This window comes from Rhinolophus sinicus, chromosome 11 (genome assembly GCF_057876585.1).
Source record: "Rhinolophus sinicus isolate RSI-liver-muscle chromosome 11, RSI-T2T, whole genome shotgun sequence".
NCBI lineage: Eukaryota > Metazoa > Chordata > Mammalia > Chiroptera > Rhinolophidae > Rhinolophus > Rhinolophus sinicus.
Genome location: NC_142511.1, coordinates 14,934,348 through 14,954,395, shown reverse-complemented (window position 1 = coordinate 14,954,395; position 20,048 = coordinate 14,934,348). Strand labels below are relative to the sequence as shown.

The window sequence follows — 20,048 nt, the reverse complement described above, 5'->3', positions numbered from 1 at the left end:
GGGAAATAAAAGAGTTTATCTTAGTAAGGGCATTGTCTGAGAAAACACATCAATGTAGTGAATTCAGTCCAAAATGAAGTCATTTTTTTTTTTTTTTTTTAAGATTTTATTGGGGAAGGGGAACAGGACTTTATTGGGGAACAGTGTGTACTTCCAGGACTTTTTTCCAAGTCAAGTTGTTGTCCTCTCAATCTTAACTGTGGAGGGCACAGCTCGGCTCCAGGTCCAGTTGCTGTTGCTAGTTGCAGGGGACACAGCCCACCATCCCTTGCGGGAGTCGAACCAGCAACCTTGTGGTTGAGAGCCTACTGGCCCCTGTGGGAATCAAACTGGCAGCCTTCGGAGTTAGGAGCACGGAGCTCCAACTGCCTGAGCCACGGGGCCGGCCCCAAAATGAAGTCAATTTTAGCAATGTTGGTCTGTAAATAATTAACCTGAATAAACTCAACACTGATCAAACTGGATTTTTTGATTAAAATCAATATGCTATATACAGTTTTTTCAGTTGGATAAATACAAAATAAGTGACATTGAATTTTAATGAGATACACACTAAAATGTAAAATGTGAAGTTCTTTCCAAAAATCGTTAATTAAAAAAAAATTTAGGTTAAAACATTTCAAAAATCTCAACAAATTTGAAATTCAGATTTAACTGGAAATGTATTTTATCTAGCAACCCTACCACTTTCAAATCTGCATAAGATATTGAAAAACTCCAGGAAGTTGTTAAAATGTGAAGTGCAGAATGCACGCTGTGCAAACCACAGAAGGAGCTAGGCTGAGTGATGTGATCCAAGCAAGAACGTCAAACAGATATAATAAAGTACACACAAAGGAAGCTTCCATTTTTACATTAGCAAGGCAATGACTAATAAAATGGAGGACTAGGAGTAAGTGCAGCAGAAGGGAAAGATTTCTGAGCAATGTCAGGAGAACTATCTCAATTCTAGCTCAGCTGAGTAATTTTAGGTAAAGATGATAACTATCTTCTATGATCTTCCTTTTCAAGAAAGTAATATAACTAAAGAGATTTTTTAGCTCTAAATGCTCTTGGAGACTAAGTTGTTTTTTAAAAGCCCACCATCATTCATCCATAAAGCCTATGTTTCTAAAGAAGACACTTTTAATTGGTATTGTCATGGAAATAAGTAGAATCTTGTGCCACAATACAAGAAAACCAATGTCACTGAAGGTAAGGCCAAGTTTGTTGTTGTTAAATTTTGGATGAATTTAAAAATAGACGTTGACTTTGTCACAAATAGACTTTCATTTATTGTTCATATGGAAGGGTTTAGATTGAAGGTATATAACCAGACATAACCCCATATCCTAGCCTTTGATACCATAAACATAAGGCAAGGTATAGTGAGTTTCTACTCCTCTTGTTTAAATAACTTTTGCTTTTGCAAATTCCCTTAAGCTCAAGCAACACACAGAAGCAACACTAACAAAACAACTAAAATCTAAAGCCATGTCCTAATTTTCACAAATGTTGTATTGGTACGATGCTTAAACAAAGAGTAGTAGAAAATCCATTTAAGTTTTTATAGTATCCTGACAATGTTCTGAGGCAGAAATGACTGAGAAATGACATTTGGGCAGCTAAGGAAAAACGATGGTATGATAAAGTAGAAAAATTTACAATGACAGGATCATTATGAGAAAGATTATTTTGTCTTGATTAGTCACCAAGATAAATTTAACTTTTAATTTGAAACATGCATGAACTGAAGAATACAGAAATTATTCTTTGGAATTTGGCTACGTGACAAACCTGAAAGTGAATGAGGTCTTGCCAGTGGCCTTAAGAAAGTTAACTAATGTTTCTGAGAACTGGAAGGACAGATTCAATAGTCCGATGGATACTGCAGACAGGTGAGCTCTTCTCCACTCCCCCCCACGCCTAGTTTGCACACGTCACCGCCCTGCAGTAGAGCGTCAGGCTAAGGACTACAGTTACCAGATTCCCTTACAGCTCTGCGGCCAGCCGGAGACCTGTCCTTTGCCAAGGAGAAACACCCACGGGAGACTTGAAACAGGAAATGAGGCAGAGCTATGTCTCTGCTATTTCTGCTGCCAAGCACAGTTGTGGGGGTGTTTGTGAGAGTGATTCTGAAGTGTTTTTGAAATCATTTCTGGAAGCTCATCCTCCAGCCTGCTCTTCCAAGACTTGGAACAATTTTGTAAAGGCCTAATTCAAACTTGTTTCAGTAGGGTTCCTGTTTTCTGTGAGTGAAACTTGATGAGTACAGAGAGGATCTAAGGTCCCACTCAATATTTCAACGAAAACTTTTTAGGCTGATATGACTGCCATTTCCTGTCCAATGTATTTTTTCCCCCTCAAAAGACAGTAATGTGAAGCCCTTACACATATTAAATTCATGTTTTTGTAGCTGAGTATAAATGAATAAGAATTAATAATAACTAAACTCTTTCTCTCCAGAGAAGGACTAAAGATCTCCTGAATTCGCTTCCATGGGTTACATTTTGTGTACTTACCTGCCACCGCGGCATCCAATTCATCTTCATCCAGGGATTCCTGTGTGGTCAAGTCTCTAAAAGGAGACAGTGGATAGGACGTATTGAGATTCAAACCCAACATGAAGTTGTGCACCTTTCCAGCACGTCCTTCTCTGGTATTGAACAAAGTTGAATCACTCATCAAGGCCATTATCATACGATGCACCCAACTTTCTTGATTATCATTTTGATGGTCCCTTTGAGCATCTTCATTTTCAGTGCCTAAGGCAAAAGAAAAGATGACCGTACAGATTCCACAATTTATTTAACAAAAGACCTTCTTTGGGCACCTGAATGTTCAAATTAACAATGAAACTCTATGGCTGATGACTTAAGAAATGTTTATCTGCGTAAATGAATATAGTACATATTTCAGTTAGTCATTTATGTCCTTAAATTGTTCTTACTTTACCCTATACCCAAGGGTAGTCTAAAGGTTGTTTTCTTCTCGACAGCATCACTTGGTGAATTCCTAGATTTCCAGGCAAACTTTTATTTTCCCCTTTCTCCCCTCCCTCAATTCTTTTCTTCCTTTCCCTGTCTACACACACATACAAACACTCACACAGTCACACAGGCAAAATCCACCGTATGCAATCCTAGCCTCTTCATTTCTTAAATTTCCTTCCCTATCCTGTTCAGTCAACTTCCAGAAATTTTGCAAACTCAGAACAGACAACTGAAGGATTCAACATATATTTTCTGCTCAGTAAATACCCTAGGAACTGTCATTTCTTCCCTGCTTATAAAGTTTGGGGTTTAAAACCCTATAATTTAAACACATACTTTAAAATGTTTTAAAATTTAGCAACTTTCCCAAAGAAGCAGCTTTAAGTGACCTTTTCCTTGAAACCTATACACACATCACCACTACCCGGTTCAAATGACTTTTTCCTTAAAAATCTATACACACATCACTACTACCCGGAATCCATGTTGTGTAGTTATTTAGAGCATTGGCTCCACAATCAGATTGTCTGGATTCTAATTCTCTCTCCCCTGATTATCAGTTAGTTAACCCTTGTCAGCCTTCATTTCCTCATCGGTAAACTTCATAGGGTTGTTGCGACGATTAACTGAGTTAGGGCATTCATGTACCTTTCTTAGGAAAGTGCCTGGCCTATATTAAATTCTTAATAAACACTAGTTAGGAACAGAAATACTCATAGTTATAGTAGCAGCTGTAGAGTCATAATTATGTTCATCACCAATGTTATCCACTCATAATCCAAATCTGAGAACACTATATGGGACGGTGTGATCCCACCTGCCTAAATCACTTCTGTTCAGATTTCTGGAAACTCTGTATATAAATATACATAAAACGTGTGTGTGTGTGTGTGTGTGTGTGTGTGTGTGTGTTGAGAGAAAGGAGAATCTATGTTCAAACTTCATAATTTCCAATAAATGTTAACTAAATACACATAATACCACATAAATATTCACAAAGATTACTTTAACTAAGTAAATCAGTTATCTTTCTTTCAGGAACAAACCCAAATGACTACATATTCACACACATACAAAAAAGACATATTCTTATCTACTCCCACACTTTTCTAATGCCAACTATGACAAAGAAAATCTTTTGCTAGAACAAATTAGGCTTTAAGGTTAATGATTTATGTCTCTATTTACACAGGATATGAATAAGATATTCAATTATTATCCAAATATTTGGAGCAGCTGCTCCATTATCATCATCATCACCATCATCATCTTCATCCTCCTTATCATCATCATCCTCATCATCATCATATTTATTAAATAAACCCAACTTATGTAATAGCAGAGGATCTCCTTTCTCTGTGATATAGTTGTAGTAGGTTGGTGCAAAAGTAATTGTGGTTTTTGCAATTATTTCTAACCTTTTAAACTGCAATTACTTTGCACCAACCTAATAAATGGCATCATTTGTGGAACAAACACAGCAGTCAACAGATAAATGATATCCATTGCTTATTAGCTATAAAACTAATAGTAAATTTCTATTTTACAGCCTTTTTCAACTCAAAGCCCTTTGTATACATTTGCTAATTTGATGATTACAACAATTCTGTGAAAGCAGGTAAAATGATGCCACTATAGATTTGAAGAAACTAAAGTTGAAAAAGACTAAAGATCTTGCACAAAACAATATGACTCAAAATGGAGGCGCCTCAAGAGAATGAAAATATGAGTCATTGGGAGAAAATACTTGTAAAAGACACATCTGATAAAGGACTGTTATCCAAAATGTAGAAAGAATTCTTAAAACTCAACAATAAGAAAACAAAGATCCCAATTAAAAACTGGACAGAAGACCTCACCAGAGACAGACATCTCACCAGAGAAAATATGCAGATAGAAAGTAAGAATATGAAGAAATGCTCCACATCATATGTCATCAGAGAAATGCAAATTAAAACAACAATGAGATAACACCACACACCTATTGAAAAGGCCCAAATCCAAAACACTGACACCACCAAATTCTGGTGAGAATGTTGAGAAGCAGAAACACTCATATATTGCTGGTGGGAATGCAAAATGGTACAGAGACTTTGGAAAAGAGTTTGAAAGTTTCTTACAAAACTAAATTATACTCTTATCATATGATCCAGCAATTATACTTCTTGGTTTTTACCCAAAGAAGTTGAAAACTTATATGCACACAAAAATCTGAACATGCATGTTTAGAGCAACTTTATTCATAAATGCCAAAACTTGGAAGCAACCAAGTTTTTTGTCCATTTAGTAGGTAAATGCACAAATAAACTATGATAAATCCAGACAATGTAATATTATTCAGTACAAAAAAAAAAAAAAAAAGCTATCTAGCCACAAAAAGACACGAAGAAACCTTAAGTGCATATTATTAAATGAAAGAAGTCAATCTGAAATGGTTACATACTGTATGGTGCCAACTATGTGACATTCTGGAAAAGACAAAACTATGGCAACTGTTGCCAGGGGTTGCCAGGGGTTGGGGGGTGGAGGGCTAAGAGATGAATAGATTCTTAGGTAATAGACTCTTAGGGAATAGAGGATTTTTGGGGAAGTGAAACTACTCTGTATGATACTGTAATGGTGGATACATGTCCTACATTAGTGAAAATGTATAGGATATACAATACCAAGAGTGAACCCTAATGTTTGCACTTTGGGTAATAAAGATGTGTAAACATAGAATCATTGATTGTAACAAATGTAGCACTCTGGGATACAATGTTGATAGTGGGGGAGCTGTGTATATATGTGTGTCTCTGTGTGTGTGTGTGTGTGTGTGTGTGTGTGTGTGCAGGGCATATATGGGAACTCTCTGTACTTTTTGCTCAATTTTGCTGTGAATCTAAAACTACTCTAAAAAATAAAGTCTATTTAAAAGGAAAAAAAATGAGTATTAACAACTAGTAAGAAATCCTTGAAAACATTCTAAATATCGTTCTCCAATCTAGGCTGGAAGCCTAGAACTAAAACCAAAGCAGCCATATTCAAAGGGTCCTAGAACTCAGCTTTTACGTAACCAGATAGTACTGCAGAGGTAATCAAATGTACTGATCCTCTGTCGCGATTTACTTAGTAAGTGCCAAACCATTATTACATCTACTTGATAGTCCCTAAATCAATACAGAAGTAATTCTAGGAATGCTAGGCATATGCGGTCTATACTCTTTGTACTGGCTAGCTCCCTTCATTAAAAGGAAATTCAAAATTCAAAAAAAAAAAAAAAGACCTGAAGAATAAAAAGAATTAAATTTAAAAATATGAAGGATCCAGAATTCAGGCTCAGTTCCTTCCAGGACAGTGTTCTTTCGGAGCGCCTGCCTACTGACTTGGGTTACCACATGTAATTAGGAAAATTGCTGGTTGGCTCAGGCAGCAGGGTAATAGGCAAATAGGGACTAAAGCTCAGATTGGGCACCACCGGCCAAGGCTTGTGCCTGACTGAGAGCTTCATCTGCCCAAGGAAGGTACCCTTTTCAAATGTTTACAAGAAGCTGCACCCTGACTAAGATGTGGGCCTATGGAACTGATTTCCCAGAAAAGGCATCTCTAATTTACAGACTCATCTGCTGAGGCAGTCACAGCACTGCCATGAAAAGAGAATTTTAATTTTAGTGTTCATTAAGCAAGAATAAAACAGTTTCTCCCAGTATATTACCATGGCAGTGGGATTCACTGGTTTTTGGTCAAGAAAGTACTTGATATCTTCTAAAATGTCTATTCAAACTGTAATAAAACGTGTTCACTCGGTTTAAAATCTTCTCTTTGATTTTTGTCTGTTGGTTGTTTTCTGTGTTTGTACTATGGGGAATGTTTGTACAAATGGTGGTGTCAAAACACTGTGTCTAAATGTAAACTCACTCCACTTTACCACATTTACAACAAATACACCTGATCCTTCCGTTATCCCTGTCCCAACTCCATCACTGACTATCCTGATCCACACCAAGCTGAAAGCTGTCTTGTCAAAATGTAAAGGAACTCATTTATATGACAAAGTAATGTATGTAACAAAAAGTTCTCCATAATTTCACCCCTCTTCACCACTGCTCCCTACCTAACAGAGGGAATACTGGCAATGGGATAAGGCTCAGGAACGGAGTGAGAGTATAATTTTTCACATGTTACTTAATAATAAAATTTTTAAAGATAAAATTTTAATTTTTTAACATATGTAAAAATGCTCCCAGAGCACAGTTTCCAGGCTGAAAGTCAAGTGCTCTAATCAGACTTAAACAAAATTTGGTATTTCTAGGATCTCAGTTTGTTCTCCATTTATTCAAGTGATATTATTTTTGCGGTATTAAGAAGAAAAGAAATAAGGACTACTCATGTGTTGCATATTTTATTACACATACAGCACTGATTCTCTCTCTGAATTGACAGATACAGTTTTATTACTCAGTGCGGTAAGCAGAGATTCCCATTACCATCCTGAGCGAGGGAATCAGAGCGAACAGTCATAATCCTTTCCTAATGGACTTCTGCCACGGACGGTCCCAACTCTCTTACCTTTGGGTTCCTGTGATTCATCGTCGCTATCCGAGCTATCATTACTCACAATATGCTTTGCTGTAATATTTTCTGTGGAAAGAAAACAAAACAACTGAAGGACCTCAGGTGTCAAGACTCACAATTAAGTTTACTACAAGGAAGTAATCTCCGCAAAACCAGAGTAAGATCTACTAGATTTACTAATGTAAGTTTAGATCAATTTAGTAAATCTCAATTTACTGTAGTTACTAGTATTTTCAAATTTCTCATTGAAAAACAAAATGTCCTAGGACATGAAAATCTAGTTTAAAATTTAAAGGGACAATTTTTTCCCTTTCGGGATTTAAAGGGAAGAATTTTTGTTTATCTTAATCTGACAGGAAGAATAACTTGATTACAGAAATCTCCTTGTTATACCAAAAAGGCATTTTTTCTTTGATTAAATATGTTTAAGTGGTGTTTATAAAGGTAAATGTAGGGTAAAACCAAAACGTGCAAGGGACTACAGAGCAGTTTCATTAAAATAAATGGAAGCTACTAATACAAGGTATCTTCTAATTTTCAATAATACTGAAAATCATCTGTTGAAATGTCCCTTTTTTTGGTGTCAGAATATTTTTTTTTTTGGGGGGTGGGGATCAAACCATTTTATTGAGAACCTTCGGGGGAGGGTTGGAGGGCTGGGAGGACGATGAGATCCTAAGTCTTCGGTCGGCCTGGATCTCTCAAGCTTTATGGCCGCCAAAAGCTGGTGTCAGAATTTTTTGTTTCTCAGAACATATTAAGAGAGCAGTTATAAATACTAAAATAGAAGCCATAAATCTTTAAAATAACTATAGGAGTAAAATCTTGCATAACAATTGGTCATCTTTTTTCAAGTAAAAAGTACCTAAATTATAGAATACACAGATTATTCTTATAATCATCATTTATAGGAAAATCAAACTTCTTTTGTACACATATACAATAATTTTCTGCAAATCACTTTTTTCTTCTAGTAGTGAATAGATTTTACTTTCAATTTTAAGAAACTGACTCCAAATTTTTCATTTTCAGTGATGGAATCATTTGGGGGCTTTAAACTCAGACAATACAGGTATAAATTTTGGTTTCCCCATACTACTCTATGTATGTTCATTATACCTACATAAATGTCATGTACGTAAATGATCAAGATTATATGATGGAAGTTTTAATAAATGCTTGAGGCATCGATTGACTTTTTAAACTTTGAGTTTTAATTTTACTGGTATATTACACATATGAAATTCAATAAAAGAAAATGTTCACAGGCTAATGTTATTCATTTCTTTTCATGACTCATACAGAAAGTAATTTTGTCCTATAGAGGAGGGGGCATGTGAAAAAATGGTCCACTTCAGGTGTCATGTGTGTTTCTGGACCTACATGTATTTTAGCAGGACAAATTTTCTTTTGTTAAGTATTTTTTGTGGTCATATTTGATACTCTTATTTAAGAAGATGTTTCACCAAAGTACTTCCTTCATCAGGAAGTTTTTATGATACAAATAGCTACATATTCTGAATTTATCCATTTGCCATCACTATGGTATAATGTATAGCATCGTCTTTTCAAAAGCTTAGATTGTTCACAATCAAAACTCCTTGAGAATGCAAAAAATTTCATTTCGAGTTATCTGATTATGGTTCAATTTACCCTTCAATCTTTCTTCAAAAAGGAGGGGAAAGAAAACTCCAAACCATCTTTGAACACCCCTTTAAGAGGAAGGCTTTAGTTGGCCAACAGATGAAAGAATCACCAGGAGTCTTCAGATTCCCCTCAGTCACCTCTCTGGTCTCATTTCTGGAAACCTTTCCCTAATCTGAGATAACACACATCCTGCTGACCGGGGTTCTCAAGTTCACAATATTCCTCCAAAGCTGCCAAACCATTGGCGTTAAAGGGGAGGTCTCACAACAAAGAATAGTCTCAAGACTATTTAGTATAAACATTCTCCTTTTCCTAGGTCTTCAGACATTGTCTCACCCACCTTCAAATGTTATTTCAGTTCTATTTTCTTCCTGCCTTAGGAGGAAAAAAATAACAAACCCTACTTTTCTCTGTATTATGCAACAGAGAAGGAGCACAGAGAATCGAGCCACATCTCATGTGGTACTTTTATTCTTTTTTTTTTTTTTTTACTTTTTTCTGAAATCTTCACATAACTTAGAAAAGACTTAGTTATTTCCACAAAATCAGAGTCGAGAACATTATATCTGAATCATCATGCTCATTGAAATAAATTAAGTCAGAGTATTTCAGCAAATATAACTTTGCTTTGTAGTTACCCTTAAGACAATGTTGCTCTGTAGCTAAGAAGTGATGTATATATTAGTTCCTAGGAAATATTTAGATTGATTCAACCAAATTATTGATAACTTTATGACAATTACAATTTTTAAGATGATTTAATTTTCTATGTATATACACGTTAGTGAAATTTATCAATGTTGCATAATTATTATGAACATAAGCATGTTTTGACAATACCTAGTTCTTCCTCCATTGTAGAACCTTTATTCTGTGAGCTGGAAACTCCCAACACTCTGTTGAACAATATAGAAAAGGCACTGCCCCAGACACCTAAAATAAAGCAAAACCAGAGAATAATTTAGAATGCAGTAAGCTTTAAAACAGTCAGACAAACTAATGGTAGATGTTGTATCACTTACCCATTAAAAAATGCAAGGGGTTTTCTTCATACTTCTTCACAACGTTTCCCATAAAAAATTTGCTGCCAAATAAGTCAGGCGTCATGAATGTACCATATTTAGCCATGCCGATCTCATATGGACTAAATTCAACCCAATCTGAAAACATTAAAAAAAAATTTGATCCACTAATAGGAAAATGCCACAGAGATGAGCACTGTTAAAGATCACTTCAATAATGCCATAATTATTCTCATTCATTTATTTTTAAAAAATTTAGATGAACCACATGCTTATTATGTATATGGCATTATAGAGAAGTTGGGGGAAAACAGCTTGTAGATGAATAAGATGAGAACACAAAAGGATCTCTTCTAATATGAACAAATTAAATACCTCTTTGCATTTAAAAACTCAGGCATCTTTTATAAATCCATCTTAAAATTAAAGAATGGAAAACTGAAAACTGTTGACTCAAGATTTAAAATCCAAGTTAAACTCATTCTGATAATGCAGGCAGACTATCAAAACGGAAGAACGTGTTTCTAACATTTACCTGTTTTCCATCTTGCCTCAACTTGGCTTGTTAACCATTCTTCTAATTTACAAGAGTACAAGGCCAAGTTTTCATAATGAATATCTTAAGAAATACATGGTAATAGGGTCAATAGTGTGTGCTTTCTAAGAGAAGAAGCTCTGGAGCCAGAACCCTGGGTCCAAATCCCATTCTGATGCTTACTAACTGTGCAACCTTGGGTAGATGACTTGTGTTCTCTGTGTCTTAGTTCCTTAATGTATAAAATGTGAATAAAGTCAGTAGAAAGTAGAATTCTTGCGAGGATCTAATGAATTAAGAAATGTAAAGAGCTTAGAAGAGGGCATGGCACATTTTAATCACTCAGCAAATGGTAGCTACCATTATGTTTCATGTATGTCCACGGCTATAATATGTCTAAGAATTATCTGAATCTTAATGTATCCAAAACAAATTCCAGGTTTCAGACTCCCACTTCCTATACTTGCTACAGTCTTCCCCTTCTTGGTAAATGGTACTACTTTTCATATATTCGTATCACTATTCATGCTTCAGAATTATCCTTAATGGTTCTCTTTCCCCTCTATTTCACGCACGAGTATCAAGTTCTGTAGGCTCTATCATCAGATATGGTTAGAAACTGACTACTTATCCATGCGTACACCATGACCATACTGGTACAAGCTACCATATTCTTTCCCTTGGATCTCCACAATAGCCTTCTAAAATGTCTCTTCTCTATTCCCCTAATATCTTTTTGATACCCAGTAGCCAGAATGAGTTTTTAAAAACAAGTCACAGCACACTAATGCCAGCTGAAAGCTTTCAAATGGCTTCCCATTACACTGAAAATAAAGACACGGCTGACAAACCTTCGTGATGATCTAGCTCACACTCCCTGCCTGCCCACATGCCCTAACCAATCCCCCATCACATTTTGTCCTGCTCAGTCCACTTCAGCCATACGAGCCTTCTTAATGTTCCTTGTAGAGGCCAAGCTCATTCCTACCGTGGTGCCTTCATGCTTGCTTTCCCTTCTGCAAGTATAAGAATCTTTCTTCTTAACCTTTAGTTCAAGGTCTTTGTTGACCATCCTCCACAAAGTCCCAACACCATTCAGCCTTCTACCCTCCAATAACACTCTGCCCTCCTTCATTTTTACTTTTTTCACTTTTTCCCTTTCTGAAATGATAATATGTCTATATGTCTTACCCAACAACCCCAAATTTAAATAACTCCAAAATCCACAAGAGTTTTTGGTACTCATTTGATGGTAAAACCTGACCTGAATTCATTTAGCAGAAAAACCAGTCTTGAAATGATGTGAGGTTGAATTTTTATTTATCCCACACAATCATAATATTGATACATTCTACTGAAGAAATCACTCTATTTGATTACAAGACTCCAGTGGGGATATTAGGTAATATACAATCTATGTGTGTTTTTTTAACTTTAAAATCTAAAATATTTTGAATTCCAACATATCTGTCCCCTAAGTTTTGGAAAAGGAATTGTGGATGTATATTTATTGTTTCTTCAGTGGTATATCAGAACATTCAAGTTTCATGAAGGACGTGATGAAATCACAATTGTGATGAAAACACATTTATCATAAATTTTAGATCAAAGCCAGTGACACATATACCCTTCGTCTGAAAATGCTGTATTTTGTAGTGATTTACATGGAGTTAGTGAGACATGACTAATGATGAATTAGAGGCTGTTAGGAAAATTTTTATATCACTGGGAGTTATTTCCTATCTCTGAATTTCACACCCCTATCTTGGGTACTGAGACATAATAATATCCTGGTTCCTGCTTCTCTAGCGATCTTTTCTTTATTAATGCTGTGGCTTATGCACACAATAATTACAGACATTCTCAAGAGGTAAGATTGGCTGTCTAATCCTTATTGAAGAACTCGCCATGGTAGTATTTGACTCTTCTTCCTCTGCTGTTGATGTGTCATTTCAAACTTGAACCTCTCTCCTGCACTCCCACTACCCATTTCCAACTTCCTGTTGCCCTTTAGATGTGCTGCCATCACATCCCACTATACTTGCCTGGAAAGGAACTCATCACTTCTCCTCCCAGTCTAGCTACCCGTTTCTATAAACAACGGTTATCACAACCCAGAAAAATAAATAAATAAATACAAATTCTCTGAGCTGAAAGCATGCATATCAAGTCATCAGCACATTTCACCAGTAACCTTTAAGCTTTTTATGTTTTTCCCCTCCTCTCTTTCCTTATCAGTATCTCCCTAGTTCCAGGACCTGATTACAAAAATACAGTGATATTACTGCTTCCAGTTTCTTTCCTCTGAATCACCAAAAACACTCCTTAAATAATTGTATTCCCCTACCCCAAAGCATTCACTATTTCCCATTATCATTATCATTGAATAAAAGCATTTCTGTCTGGAATTCAAATCTTTCTATAGCTTGGCACTAATGGTTTTCCCAAATATACCACCTACTCGTCACCAGTTCATACCACGGCTAGTGTTTTTTTCCCACTATCTCCAAATCATACCTTTGGCTTCCCTTCTGCACATTTTCTCATACCGTTTTACACAAAGATGTGACTTTTCACCTACACTTGACAGATATTTCTAAGTTCAACCTGAATCCATGTTCCATCACCCTCATGAAGTCATTTTTATGACTATACCACATAGCTTTGATATCTTACACTTATGTTAGTTTTACACACTAAAACAGTAATACTCTACGTGCACAACTCATTAATTTTTCATATTTTATTTTTGTCTTGTTAATGGGATTGCAACTTTCTTGAGGAAGAGTACAGTAGTTTTACTCCGTTAGTGTCTGTCAAAGAACTTAACGTGATGGTGAATCCATAAGTTGTGCTCAGTAAATGCAATTTCCTAAAAAATGGAAAGTTTTAAATCTTATCAGCAATGTAGTGAAGTGGAGGCATCAAAAATATTGAACAGTTTAAACAACTAAAGTTTATTTGTCTAATATCTCCAAAAGGGGAAAATGTTTAAAATTATTCTAAGAGGGAAGAAAAAAAATTCTCTGATATTGTCGAAGTAAAGTCAACAAAATTTCTATAAGCTAGTATGGTTCTTTGCCTTTTAAAAATATTAATTCAAATATTTCAAATTTTTCCCTTTGAATATGCATTTTAATCTAAATAAATTTCAAAGGCATAAAGTACAGGCATATCTCCACCCCTTTTTTTCCTCAATAACTCAAGCTACTTGAATCTTCATAACACGCTTCTTTGAATATTTTATCTGGGTACAAGATCCACATAACTAATGTTTGATGGATTTGTCCAACTCTGTTGAAAGAAACTGCTTGAAGCTCCTTATCACAGAAGCTTAAAACCAAAGGGTAATAGAGCATCTCTCATCTCAGTAACAATATCGCAGTTACACAGATGGCCCAAATCAGGCATATACACATCTTATTCATTTTTAAGATCCAGACCTCTAACTTTTCTCATACAACTTTCAAAGAACACTATAATTTGCTAAGATCTATTGAAACTTCATTTGGGCCTGCCAATCTCCTTTATTTAGCAAAACACTCTGAGAAGAGTCTCATCCTTATTTAACAGATGAGGAAACTGAGACTAAAGTACATAGCAACATTCTGTTCTTTCTTGTGTATTTTTAAGAATTATTGCAAATTTTCCAAACAGATTATAACGTCTTACAGAAGAGGGACAATGGACTGTGGTGGGAGAAGGGAGTTCACACTTAGCCCTGGCATGTTACATTCAGTAATCAAAGTAGGCAATTTTTATTTTTATAAAAAGAACAAAGAATTTTTGAGACCATTCTCAGCTCTGCTACCTATTTCTATGTGGCAATATGCAAATCATTTAATCTTTCTGAGGTTTTGTGTTTTTCTTTTGTCAAGCAGAGCTAAAAACCTCTCCCTGCTTGGGTTGTCAATATAATTGACACTTCTTGAATAAATAAATTCCAGGCACACCACATTTTACAAACTATTCAAAATTATTGCCTGAGAGTAGTCAATTGAGGAAAAAAGTGAGACTTGGTAAAACGCAAAAGGATTCTGGATACGTTTGCTAACTGCATGCCATGCATGATGTTTTAAGTTCATGGTGTGACTGATGTCTCTGAGATACTTTTCCTGAGAAAACAATGAACCTTACCAGCCACAGTCAGAAATGCTACTGCACATTGCAGAGTAGAATGGACAGAGGCCCCCAGAAGTATGTCACATACTTTTTTTTAGTTTCAGGGATACAAAATAATGTAATAGACATTTATACCACTCACAAAGTGATGGTCCCCTTCCCCCAATCTACTACTCCTCTGACATCATAAATAGCTGTTTCAATTCCATTGACTCTATTCCCTATGTTGTACTTCACATCCCGTGACCATATATATAAAATTATAATTGACATTCAATATTATTCAGATTCAGCTTCAGGGGTACAGCACAGTGGTCAGGCATCCACACTATCCATGAAGTGGTCTCCCTAATAAGACACCCTACAAAATCTTTACAACATTATTGATTATATTCCCCAAACTGGCTTTCATATCCCTGTGGCAATATTGTGGCCAACTACCAATTTGTACTTTCTAGTCCCCTCATCATCTCCCCCATTCTCACCTGCCTCCCATCTAGCAACCATCAGTTTTTTCTCTATACGTTATCTCTGAGACTTACTTTTAGAGCACAGAATGAGAAGTGAAGCTACAGAAGAAACAAGTGTTTACATCTGACATTTAACAAAATGAGGCATTTTATTCACCAACTGCCACAAGTATAGACTAGTGCTATTTAGGTGCTGAATTATAAAAATCAGAATAGTGCTTTGAAGGATAAACATATATCATGTTACCCAATTTAATACAAATATAAGCAGCAAGCAAAAGAATATGTGCTGCCTGGAAGCAGTAGGCATACTATGTAGTTAAAAGTCTCCGAGAAATGAGGAATTAAAATTGAGTTATTGATTAAAGTCATGATTTATTTTTTTATTTCCCTAATTTCAATGAAAATATATTAGTCATTAATTTCGTGGAACATTCTCTATAACCAGAAAATCATCTCGCTTAATATTTTATTGTATTTTCAAATGTTTTTATGTTTACATGAATATATTAAAATAAGGCATTGAAATTGCTTCCTTTAAAGAAAATAATTAGAAACCACAGGTCAAAGGTTCCAGAAAGTGTTCAGAAAAGGAAGTCACATACCTGCAAACATCAGTTCTGAAACATCGGGTTTGACATGCAGACAGGTGAAAAGAGGTAAAGGGCATTGAGCAGTATTGACTTTTTCCTTCAAACTACTCAAGGTAGTGTTCATTCTCTGTCCACAGAAGAAAGAAAGAAATGGTTTTAAATCTACAAACAGATATTGATAGAAAACTATTTTAAACAGTACTTCCAATCAAGACACTTCAATTTTTTTTAATAAAAGTACATCTTATTCTAGAAAACTCTGGGTCCTGAATAAACAACAAGAAGTAAGCTCTCTGGAAGTAATTGCCTTCACTCTAAAAACAACCATATCCTTGGGGACTGTGTCTACATTTGAAGTAGAGAACGATTTGGCAACGACAGAGCCCTGAAAGAATTTAGCCTCTAGATTTCCTGGCACAGACTCTATCTCCCCTGCTTTATCTTCAGATGAGATGTCACACCATGATCATGTGTCAGATGGGTGTGTTCCACGTGATTCAAGATTGTCTGACTCTTTCCGGGCAACCTCTATTTTTCCTCTACCCTTAAAATATTACTTGTATTTGTCTCCTAATCTAAAAAGATTGTCATTTGGGGGAATGGGCAGTTAAGGGTTAAAATGCGTATTTTTTTTTTTCCAAAGAAAAAGAATACAAAACACTTCCCTACACATTAAAACTGATACACAGTTAGAATGAATTAGTAAGCACTAGTTTGAAATGTAGCAGAGCTGTGTCTGGCATGGACTATGTGCTCAGTTTGATGGGATAAATTGAATCAAGTGACTTTTACAACATAATTCATATTTTGTTTTATTTAAACCCTTATGATATCCATGGTTTACTTGTATTAAAAGGATTGTAGATTGAGCCATAGCTTACATTGTGAATTAGTGTTTCTCCTATTAACATCCCAAATATATCAGTAAAGGTGACAGGTTGTCCAGACCTTTTCTTCTTCCATAAAGACTCAACATATCTTTTAATTTTCTGTGGTGTGAGAAGTAAAAGGGGGTTATAGCTAACATTTTTCATTAGCTCCTCATTAATCTCTTCTGGCCCTTTCTCTGGAAAATCAGGGTGAGAGTATAAGGTTGACATGTACCTGTAAAGAAAACACAAGATAATTAATTCATAAAGATAAAGGACATTACATAGTCTCCAAAGGAAGCAGGCACTCTCTGTCATAAGAAAAATAAAAAGTGGTAGAAACAGTTGGTTAACTTAATTTCCGCTTGATGATACTAACCCATTTAAGGAAAGAATGCATTGAGCAGAAAGGAGCTGGTCCACAAAGGAAGCTAAGTAAAGGAGAGGTCTCAAAGGATCCACTGGACTTTCCACGCAGTCCAGAGGAGACAATGCTCTACTGGGCCTATGGTCCACTTTCTATTCTCCAGGAATAGGTATCTTGTCAGAGTCTCAGAGACTAATGACACAACACATTTAAGCCATGTAAGTAAACTGACTTATCTGGATATAATGCTAGTCAAGCAATCTGATCATTTGACTTTTTATGATGATTACCTATAGCTAGAAAATGTGCTGTATGAATTATTGTGAATGCTGACAAATGTGGTTTTCAACTAGACAGACTCCCAAGCCTTATGAACTATAAGTCTCAGAATTTCTGAGCATACAAATCTGATGGTGAAATCCTGGAAAGGAACAGGACTTTAATGTAAATTCTTTCTGGTGAAGATTCTCGGCCATCAGCCATCTGGCCACTTGCAGGGATACTAGAAATCACTCTGTGCCTTGGCACTTGATATCTAGACAATAAACATTCAGTTACCACCCTCCTTCCTGTGAACCAATGTCCCTAGAATGGTAGCTCTCATACTGAATATTAATTATTAGTTTACTTATGTGTCTCCCTTAAGTCGTGGCCTCCTACAGAGCAAACTTTGTTCATCTTTTTTAGCTTCAGTGACTAGCAAATTCGTGGTATATGGCAGGACAGTTTTTTGAACTGTTGAACTGAGAGGACAAAATAAGGAAAGCAACACATGCTCCGCCACTTCATCCAACCAAAGAGAAAAGAGCACATATTTTAATCTCCTGTTTCCTTGACATTCAAATCAAGATGCTGGACATAATGGTTTATCTGCCTTTCAGGGAGGGGAGAAAACTAACTCCTGTTGTGTCTCTGCTGTGTTCTAGGACTGTGTTGGTTAATTGTTTATAAGCTGTTGTCTTGAAGACTTGCAATAGCTTTTAACTCTCCTATTTTAAAGATGAGGAAAGAGAAGATTGCTGAATTTAAATACGTTCACAGTTCCCCAATAACAGAAGAACTAGAATTTAAAATTTTGTCCTCTCCCCTGATAGGTTTCATTTTTAAAAGTTTTTTTAATTCAAGTTTATTGGGGTGACAATTGTTAGTAAAGTTACATAGACGTCAGGTGTACAATTCTGTATTACATCATCTATAAATCGCATTGTGTGTTCACCACCCAGAGTCAGTTCTCCTTCCATCACCATATATTTTATCCCCTTTTAAAAAATCTTTTATATAAGATTTCAATTCTTAGAGACCAAACTATTCCCACTTCACATTAAATTAGGATGCTTATTGAATTCAGAGCTTTTTGGAGACAAATTGAGAATAATTCTAAGTTAACAAACAGAGAGTGATGGTAGACTTAAAATGGAACACATGCTCAGCAATTTTTTTTTTAAATGCTTAAAAGATCTTTATTACACAAGTTGGATTCCTAACATTTCCCACAAACATGTGACAATGATAAATCAAATGCACTTACTCTAAAGTCCAGCCTGGTATTTTCACCAAATAGCTATAAAAAACATATCTTAGATTGTTTAGAGTTCATCTATTCAAAAGTCTACCACATGATTCATTCAAATCAACAAAGATCTGATTTTTCTGGACTTCATCATACTTTTCAATAAAAGCACACATTGGTGTAATGATATTGGTTTATATTTAAGGACATAATGAAAATAGGAAAATAAAACATCATTTTGACCCTCTAACTGGTCAGTTCTGGAACTCTACAGTCTTTATGAGAATGTTTCATTCCTTATGAGAACACTAAGTTCTTTACTGATCTTAGTACCAAGAATAATTTCTACTGCCCTGGACCATTGACTTGCCCTTAATGTATTAAAAATGTATACAGAGGTTGACAAAAAATGAATACACATTTTAAAAGGAAAAACTGTATTAAAATTGTAATACTCAATATATACCAATAACAAAAGATGAATGTAATTCTGCAATTACAAGAGGTGCTCAAAGTAGTTACCATCAGAGTCCAGATACTTCTGATTACACTGAACCAAACATACGCTTGAGCAATGTTGACCAAAGAGTCCACTTATATTTTTTTGGCACCCCTGGTATTAGGGAATTCTACATAGTTTGGATTTTGCCTTGAATTCTAGAATGCTTAAACCCAAGCCTGCATCTCATGTTCCCCAAAGCACGAATTTTTAATCTAATGTCTAGTTACACATATATTTTTTACTTTTTTTCACTTCTATCTTTATGGTATGCAATCCAATTTTGCTTTATAACGAGCCACATTAAATCCTTTCCTTAATGAAGCAGGGTGACAATAAGGAAAAGAACCAAATGAACACTTAATGTCAATAGAAATTTAATTTAACCACAGAATGATTTTTTTAAAAAGGTAGGTGAAAAGGAAATGATATGATCGTGTTGCTATTGGAAGTTGTCATTTCTAGCTAACTGTCAACAGGATGACGTAATTACTCAAACCTCATGTACATTTTTTAAGACTTCCCTTCTCTGTTTAGGAAGTCTTTAAATGAATCAACTTATGATTCTATCAAGTACGTGTGCCCCATGGATTGCCTCCAGCAAGATCGGAAGGTTCTTCTCCTTCCTTCCTCCTAATGTTAGTTAGCCACTAGGTCTAGATTAAGAAAATCCTTTCTCTGGGTTGGGCAGATTGTTCAAAAACTAGGACTCTGTGCCACAGTTTCAGAGGTAGATCTTTTTAAGAGGCCAAAATGTGTTTGGATGTCAGCCCAATTCTCTCTTTTTGTTCCATGGAAAATGATTGCAGTCCATTTCTGCTCTCTAAAAGTTGAAGTAAACTCATAAACTCACTCATTTACTCTCTCCCCTTTCTCTGTCTCTTTCTT

General features: G+C 35.6%; 1 protein-coding gene across 1 annotated transcript in view; it reads right to left on the bottom strand.

The window, feature by feature from the left end:
- The window catches only part of PLA2G4A (phospholipase A2 group IVA), a 137,429-nt gene that overhangs the window by 21,017 nt on the left and 96,364 nt on the right, over positions 1–20,048 (bottom strand). The window contains exons 9-14 of the mRNA XM_019738116.3: positions 16,797–17,019; positions 15,928–16,042; positions 10,196–10,333; positions 10,014–10,106; positions 7,521–7,592; positions 2,502–2,744 (exon numbers count right to left, since the gene is read on the bottom strand). Of these exons, the coding sequence (XP_019593675.3) occupies positions 2,502–2,744; positions 7,521–7,592; positions 10,014–10,106; positions 10,196–10,333; positions 15,928–16,042; positions 16,797–17,019 (884 nt within the window). The remainder of the gene's footprint in view (positions 1–2,501; positions 2,745–7,520; positions 7,593–10,013; positions 10,107–10,195; positions 10,334–15,927; positions 16,043–16,796; positions 17,020–20,048) is intronic.